At 37.3% G+C, this 8,015-nt stretch overlaps 2 protein-coding genes across 2 annotated transcripts in view; both read right to left on the bottom strand.

Moving 5' to 3' along the window:
• The window catches only part of LOC107618816, a 4,397-nt gene extending 2,460 nt beyond the window's left edge, over positions 1 to 1,937 (bottom strand). The window contains exons 1-3 of the mRNA XM_016320984.2: positions 1,559 to 1,937; positions 1,277 to 1,471; positions 2 to 139 (exon numbers count right to left, since the gene is read on the bottom strand). Of these exons, the coding sequence (XP_016176470.1) occupies positions 2 to 139; positions 1,277 to 1,471; positions 1,559 to 1,768 (543 nt within the window). The 5' untranslated portion in view covers positions 1,769 to 1,937. The remainder of the gene's footprint in view (position 1; positions 140 to 1,276; positions 1,472 to 1,558) is intronic.
• LOC107618504 (nucleoside diphosphate kinase 1) lies at positions 5,927 to 7,950 on the bottom strand. Its single transcript, XM_016320597.2, has 4 exons — positions 7,647 to 7,950; positions 7,348 to 7,396; positions 6,853 to 7,084; positions 5,927 to 6,239 (listed from the first exon to the last, which is right to left on the bottom strand). The coding sequence occupies exons 1-4, from the start codon at positions 7,698 to 7,700 to the stop codon at positions 6,125 to 6,127; spliced, it is 450 nt and encodes a 149-aa protein (XP_016176083.1). The 5' UTR covers positions 7,701 to 7,950; the 3' UTR covers positions 5,927 to 6,124.

Here is an 8,015-nt window from a genome sequence, read left to right as displayed (position 1 = left end):
CATATAGATTTTCATTCTTGTTACCTATTTCAATAGGCTCCATTTCAGCAGTGATGGGAGAAAACACGGCACCTACACCCTTCCAAATTCCGCTGAGACTGCTAGCAAATGTGTTCCAAATCGGTTTTATTACTGGTTCCTGAAAGAATGTTCAAAGTTAATATGATCTTAATAGAACTTGAGCTAGAAAAAATGTGCAAAGTTTAAACAGAGATATCAATAACATCTAGATATAAAGTGAGTAACAGAAAGTTACAATAAGATGGAAGAGAACTGATTTCAAAAAAATGTCCAACCAATATTCAAGAATTTGAGACTTGAACTTATCCACATAAAGAAAAGATTGAATTATCTCTTTTTGTTTTTGTGTCGCATCTTTCAGCAATTTAAAAGGAAAAAATTGAATAAGCTTTTTGCATCCCTTACTTTCAAGCTTGAAAACCCCAATTTCTGCAAAAAGCAAAGCCTAAATACATTGTACAATGCATACACTCTCCTTCTAGAGCACCAAAGAAGTGTTAATTACAAACCCAAATCTAATCGTTAATAATATCATCATCAATGATATTAGCTTAAGCACATTTGATCATCAGTGCCATTCATGACAGAAAATATATTACAATTGATTCACTCGGAAGAGACATAACTTTATTTGGTCACCCACCCCCACAAAAGGTTGAATTTCTAATCATCACTAATAACTTCATACCATGTGGTCATCCTCTCCAATCAAACATTCAAAATAGAACAAAATATATGAATAACAAAGAGAAAATTGAATAATCCATCCCCCATTGATATTCAAAGGAAGAATATCAGCCACTCTAAACCAGTAAATGCACTTAGCACTTAGCAGGCAGAAGCATATACTTGTAATCATATGCAATAACTTACTTGGTTCAACTAATCCCATTATTCTTATACAGAAACTCAGCATAACAAAAATTCACAGTAAATTCCATTTTCATCCACAACGCTGTACTGAAGCTAAATTACCCTTATATTGATTCCCTTCTTTGGCCAAAGCAAAAAGATAATAACCTTGCATCAACAATAACAAACCAAGCCTTATCCCACAAACAAAGCTTTCAGCAACATACATAAATCAGACAACATTTATCCTAAAAGATAACATTTCTTCATCAAAGTTCCAATTTTGAAAGAGACCCAGTTGAGGAGAACACGCAGCATCTTATCATAAACCATGTCTATATTCAAAAGATAACATCTTTGCATCAAAGTTACAATTTTGAAAGAGACCCAATGGAGGGCACACCTGAGTCTGAAGAACAGTCTCAACCTCCACCAACATAGCACCGGTAACAATGACCCTTCCACCCTTGTGCCTCTTTCTCTTCACCATTCTCCTCCCTCTGTTCCTCCTTCCTCTACTATTACCTTTTTCTCTCTCAGTAGCCACCTTTGCAAGTTCATTATCAACACTCCACACGTTCTCCTTGTTGCCCCTCACCTATATGTTGCAGCACCAATAAGAATACGAGTATTGAATATGATACTAAGTAGGAAATATAACAATTTGATGAAGAAATGGCCTTACCCTAACACCACCCTCTTTGGGGACACCCTTGTTGTTATGGGGCTTTTGGGATTGGGCTATGATGCCCCTTTTGGAGCATGGTGATGATTTGGGGAAGGTGGGGCAGAAGGAGTTGTGGGATGAAGAAAGGGAGTGGTTGAAGCCAAGGTGATGATTGTAATTGTTAGTGTGAGTGAAGGTGTTTGTGAGATAGAGAGATGGGGATTGCATGTTTCTTTCTGTTGCCTCCAGAGGTGAGAATCAATGAATAAGTTCGGAGGAGCTGAGGTAGTAAAATGCAGCAACAATGGAATGGAATACCGAATATGTGTGCTGCTGCTTTCTTATAACTTTTTTTATTTTTGTGAATTGGCATAGAATATAGGATTTGGATATTCTAAAGTTTAAATTTTACTTTAGAGTGTAAAGTGTCATCTTTTATTATTTATTTCATAGATGGAGACCAAGAATAAATATGAAAGAAAAATTATTTAAGGGAAAAAGATCATACTTTATTTTCTAAAATAAAATTCAAACTTTAGAGGATCCAAATTCTTGAATATAATATTATTTAGTTCATTAGACAGTTTAAATAAATTTGGCAGTTTTAATTCTGTTTTAAACATGTAATAATTTATTGGCCTTCAGCCAATAATAAAATCTTAAATAAAATTTAATTTTATAACAAATTAGTTCTTAATTATCAAACAAAAAGATATCATAAAAAAAAATATTTTTCTACCCATTATTTTGTTATTTGTATAGAATTTAACATTTTACTTTATCATATCAAATGACATGAAAATTAGGGCAATTTACACGTATAAAATGATTGAAGAAAATATTTACGCATTATTGTCAAACTCTCGAGTTAACTCGTAAACTCGTACGAGTTTACGAGTTTAGATATGGAATCGAGTTGACTCAGGCATAGACTCTATCGTGAGTAAACTCGGCTAGACTCGGTCAAACTCGGACAAACTCGTGAGTCTAGGACCGAGTTAGCGAGTTTGTGTTTTTCTTCATTTTTTGCTAAAAAAAAGCGTCATTTTGAAACAAAAAAAAAAACACTTTTTTTATTAGGGTTACGATAACACTCCCAAAGAATGAAAGAAAACTCACTCAAAACTCACTCATCTGCGTCGTTTCTCTCAAGTCTCACTTTTTCCATGTTCTGCCGCAGTCGCCGTTCCTCGTCGAGCTGCCGTTGTTCACCTGCGTCTGCTATCTCTGCTCTGATTTGCGCCATTGTCTTTGTGAATTTTACCTATGTTACCCTCTGCTTTGTATTTCTTCACATCTCCACTATCCGCAACTCCATCGTGCTATCACCGTTCATGAGTTCGACTACTTCTCCTACTATTTGTATATATATATACTTCATAATAGGTGAACCCATACGAGTCTACGAGTTAACTCGCGAGTCGAGTCTAGGTCAGCTCCATGAGTTTACTTAGACTCGCGAGTTTGACAACCTTGCCTTTACGCAAATACAACATTGGCAATTTGCAGACGCAAATGCAACAAAAGCAACTATATATAATCTGCTACACCCTGTAGCGGAACTCATTTGCACGTAATCCGCTACAGGGTATCGCGGATTACGTTGAGGGCTGAGTTACTCATAAACCGCTACACCCTGTAGATTTATGACCAAATGGCATTTGTGCATAATCCGCTATACCCTGTAGCGGATTATGAGTATAGTGGTGTCTATATATACCGCGTGAGGCTGTAGCGGAAATCATTTGAGGTATTTTGGAAGGAAAGTTAGAGAGAGAAAGTAGAGAGAAGGGAGAGAAAATTCGAATTCTTGAGTAGTTTGGAAGAATGGAGGATGAACGGCGGTTGTACCGGCTCGACGGTGTTGCTCACGTAGCCGGAACCATCGATGAAGAGGTAAGTGTCTGTATTTCCAAACACTATTTTGATAAATGTATATTTTATTCAATATTAAGGAAGTAATTCATTAATTAGATAGATAGAGACTTAGTTTAGGTTTTGGTTTGAAAATGAAAATTTGAAATTTAAACTTTGACATTTAACATTTAATAGTCAAGGTAGAGAGGTAAATTAGTAATTTCAAAACCCAAGTAGCTTAAGACTAGAAACATAAGCTATAGTTTGGTGATGTTATTGTTAGAAATTAAGGGGGTGTTCTTTATTTCTGAAAATGCAGCCAACCCGATGTGTGTATAATGTCCATAGGCAATAGAATATGCCGTTACATGATAGGATCATACCTTACTTAGAGAGGGCTGGGTTGTACCACCTGGCTAGGCTGAACGCGCATTGGTTCTGGTTGGATGAACCTCTGGTCAGCGCATTTATCGAGAGGTGGCGGCCTGAGACCAACACTTTCCATATGCCATTCGGAGAGTGTACTATCACGCTCCAGGACGTGGCATACCAGCTCGGGCTGCCCGTGGATGGCCAGGCTGTTTCCAGGTGCATGACAGATATATAAACAAAAATAATTATTTTTATATTAATTATATAAATAATTATAAAAAATAATTATAATTATATAACTATATAAAAATTTTTATATTGTGGTGCATCAAAATATTTTTATATTAGAAACCGCCTCATGCATATCGAGCGTATTGCATTCGACACGTTACAGCCAATTTTGCTCTGAGTTTCAAGGGTCAGGATACGAGACGGATGCTCATGAATGCTACGTATGCGAAGACTGAGGCCGAGTTTGACTATTGGTTTGATATTATGAGGACTGAGAATCCGGCCATGTGTGATTGGGCCAACCAGCTGGAGTACGATAAATGGACCCAACACTAGGATGAAGGCAGACGGTTCGGCCACATGACGACGAACATATCCGAGTGTGTTAACTCTGTACTGAAGGGAACATGGAATCTTCCGGTAACTGCACTTGTGAAATCCACATATGGGAGGTTAGTAGAACTTTTTGTCGTCCGAGGGCAGACAGCAGAGGCGCAGTTGGGATCAGGCCAATGGTTTTGCCAGGTCCTGGTCAAGGCGATAGAGCGCAACCTGAAAGATGCGAGGTGTTCACGGTTATTCTGTTCGACAGACATCAATCTGAGTATACCGTGGCTGAGACGACTCTTATCAGTAACTTCTCGCTCGGGATGTATCGGGTTTCCCTTAGAGATCGCACTCGTGACTGCAGGTACATTCAAGCTCTCCACTACCCTTGCTGCCATGCGATTACATGCTGTGCTCAGTCCCGATTAGACTGGGCTACGTAGTTCCATGAGGTTTATACCATGAGTAAGGTGTTCAGCGTACACCGGATGGGATTTTTGCCCCCTATTCCAGATGGTCTCTGGCCACCATACGCCGGTCCTACTATCATCCCTGATCCTAACATGAGACGTGCCAGAGAAAGGCGACCGAGGTCAACAAGAATCCGCAACACCATGGATGAGGCCAATACTGGTCGACCGAAGCGATGTGGACTATGCAGACAGATAGGACACACTCGCAAGACTTGCCCTCAGCGAGGATCCGCCCCAGTGCCGAGGCATAGTTGTCTTTAGGTCGTCAGGATTAAGTTGCATTTTTCTCTCTTTGTGTTCTTTTGTTTTAGTCGTGTTTACTGTTAAGTGAAGTTGTATTTGCTTATCGATTCTCTATGTACCAGTGATTCTCTCTGGGTTCTAATTTTCTTGATAATTCTACGAGTACAACAGACTAATTTCAATTAAATCAAAGCAGTGGCCTATGTTACGCTTTACAGAAGTTAAACTTTCATCCAAAAACTCATCCTCCATGAAAAATAACCTAATTCCACACTAAAGCATAAACCGCTACACCCCTATAGCGGTTTATGCACGTATCACAAACACACATAAACCGCGACATCCCTGTAGCGGTTTATGTGATGGTTCATCGCCAACGTAATCCGCGACACCCCTGTAGCGAATTACGTTCATATTGTGAACCGCAATACCCCGGTCGCAGTTTACATAGTTTAAGGAAAAAATGCATTTCAATATCCAGTTTGCATAATGTGTACTCTGGTAATATTGGTTACCTATTTATTTAAATTACCTATTTATTTAAATTGGTAAATTGCCCTAGAAATGATAAACCTGGAAATTTTCCGACATAACAAAATTCCTCTTACAATGACAATTTTTTGTACACGAGAGAGAGATTTAACAAGATTTATTGAAACGCCAAAAGGAGAACTCATCGTTTCTCATCATCAAATAAGGAAACATTGAGAATTCATGTGTTAACTAATATTTAGAAGTTGTAGTAACTACTAAACAAGATAAAATTCCATGACAAAAAAAATCAGGATAAAATTCGAGTTAAAGGTGGAAAAATCGGAAATAAATATGGAAGATGCAACCTCATAATAAACAGCTCATAACTCAAGCACTACAATAATCCACAGGAAGAAAAAGTAAACTAGTTTGATGCTTGATTTTTTTTCAGACTATAATATAACAGAAATGACACAACTATGGCTTGACAAACAAACCAGTACCATAATAAACAAAGTCCCAACAATGGGATAATAAACAGAACCAGTAGCAACTCTGGGATCAAATTAAGGAACAACTTTTATGATCAACCAGATATTTTATAAATTTACTCATAGATCCAAGAGTGGAGGCTGCTTTGCCAGTTAGCAGGGCCCTCAGGGAACCACAATGCGATTTCCTTGGTGGCACTCTCAACAGAGTCACTTCCGTGGATCACATTCCTGCACACAATGTTAACATTAGATGCCATAAACTTCAACTTTAAAACAAGTGTTCAAACCTTACAATAACCACTTATGTACATAATTAAAATAGGAACATTGATCAAATTCATTTATATAATGTAGAGTGCCACAGCCTTACTAGTCAAGGTTATCGAACTCTTAAGTTTACTAAAAATTTTACCGGTAGAGTCAAACTTTGGGTTTAGCTTTAAGATACTAATTCACCACCAGACTTAGTTTGATTACTTTGTTGTAATACGTTGAAGATAGACAATCTTAATTGGAAAAAACACTTGATCATGTCACAGGTGAATCTTCACCATCGTCTCTTGGGACCAATTCTAAGGACCACCTTATCAATGTTAAAATTCTACAACTGACATGGTCCAATAGTCCAATTAGAAAGGATCCACAGGCATAGACCACTACAACCTTTAACTTAAGTGCACCTGATTTTATGATTAATTTGAAAAATTATTTCAAAAAGATTATACATTAACTATTTTACTATGTCAACCTGAAATTTACTTAACAGACCTACGATCAAGCTCTATGGAAAGCACATACGAAACTATGCAGTTAGATAGAGATGAGTTAAGTAAATAGTTACCTTCCGATGTCAATGGCAAAGTCACCACGGATAGTTCCAGGCTCAGATGCCAAGGGGTTTGTTGCTCCAATCAACTTTCGGCCAGTTGCGACAACACCTTTGCCCTCCCAGACCATGGCAACAACAGGACCAGAGATAATGTATTCGACCAATCCATTAAAGAAAGGCTTTGCAGACAAGTCAGCATAGTGCCTCTCGGCAAAAGGGCGGTCGACGGTGATGAGCTTTAAACCTGAGCCCAAGTCAAAGAAACACTCGTCAACCTCAATTCCCAATTTAAAAAGTGATAACTATTGTGCCTACTAATCTTCATCACTAGCATAAGTTACATGCAAACTCAGTCACACACTGTTGAACCAAAATTCATCACGTCATTTGGGGAAGTATTTAAATATAATATTTCAATTTTCAATAAGGCTAAAAATTTGTGGAGTTTCTAAGCTAAATTTTTAGCACGTATGTTAAGTAAGTAGTAACAAAAACAAAAGAAATTACCTTTCAAGTAAAATCCCTTCTTCTCAAATCTGCTAATAATCTCTCCAACCTGAAACAGAAAGTAATTTTCTTTCAAATATTATAAGGGGAAAAAGAGCATCATTGACCTATTTTACAAAATAGCTACCTTTATCAACCTAATAATTTGAAAAAGACAAACTTACAAAAACCAACAAGGAATATTCATTTAAAATTTGCATAGAAGTTTACACTTAAATCATAATTCACCACAAGCAAAGTTCAAGTTGCAGGAATAACAGAATAAACTAAAAAGAGGAATATGAAGGAAAGAAACATACCAAGCCTCTTTGAACACCATCGGGCTTAATCATGATAAAGGTTTGTTCTGCCATGATGCTTTCTCTTTCTCTCTCTTTGAGATGCTTTCACTAGTGACTGTGAGAGAGTGTATGATATAAGATGGAACGAGTGTTTGAGGAAAAATGAGTATTTATATAAGGCCAGAGATATACAATGAACCCTAACCCTAATTTCACAATGCGAATATTCGCCCCTGCGGTCACAAACTCACAATTAAGGAATCCTTTTTCTCCTCTTTTCGGGTTCTTTTGTCCTTTTCCCCCCTCTTCTTAAACATTTATTATCCCGCTCCTAAAGATGTAAAATAAAAATTAAGGTTAATACTTAATAGTAAAATTAATTTTTAA

Source organism: Arachis ipaensis, chromosome B09, assembly GCF_000816755.2.
Source record: "Arachis ipaensis cultivar K30076 chromosome B09, Araip1.1, whole genome shotgun sequence".
Lineage (NCBI taxonomy): Eukaryota > Viridiplantae > Streptophyta > Magnoliopsida > Fabales > Fabaceae > Arachis > Arachis ipaensis.
This window is presented reverse-complemented; position numbering and strand designations above follow the sequence as displayed.

What these genes read in the sequence shown, in the direction of transcription:
- LOC107618504 (XM_016320597.2), bottom strand. Translation starts at nt 7,700, where the DNA reads ATGGCAGAACAAACCTTTATCATGATTAAGCCCGATGGTGTTCAAAGA. An exon ending in GAAGGGATTTTACTTGAAAG is followed by an intron (nt 7,085 to 7,347) that starts GTAATTTCTTTT and finishes ACTTGGGCTCAG; the next exon opens with GTTTAAAGCTCATCACCGTC. An exon ending in TTTGCCATTGACATCGGAAG is followed by an intron (nt 6,240 to 6,852) that starts GTAACTATTTAC and finishes CATTGTGTGCAG; the next exon opens with GAATGTGATCCACGGAAGTG.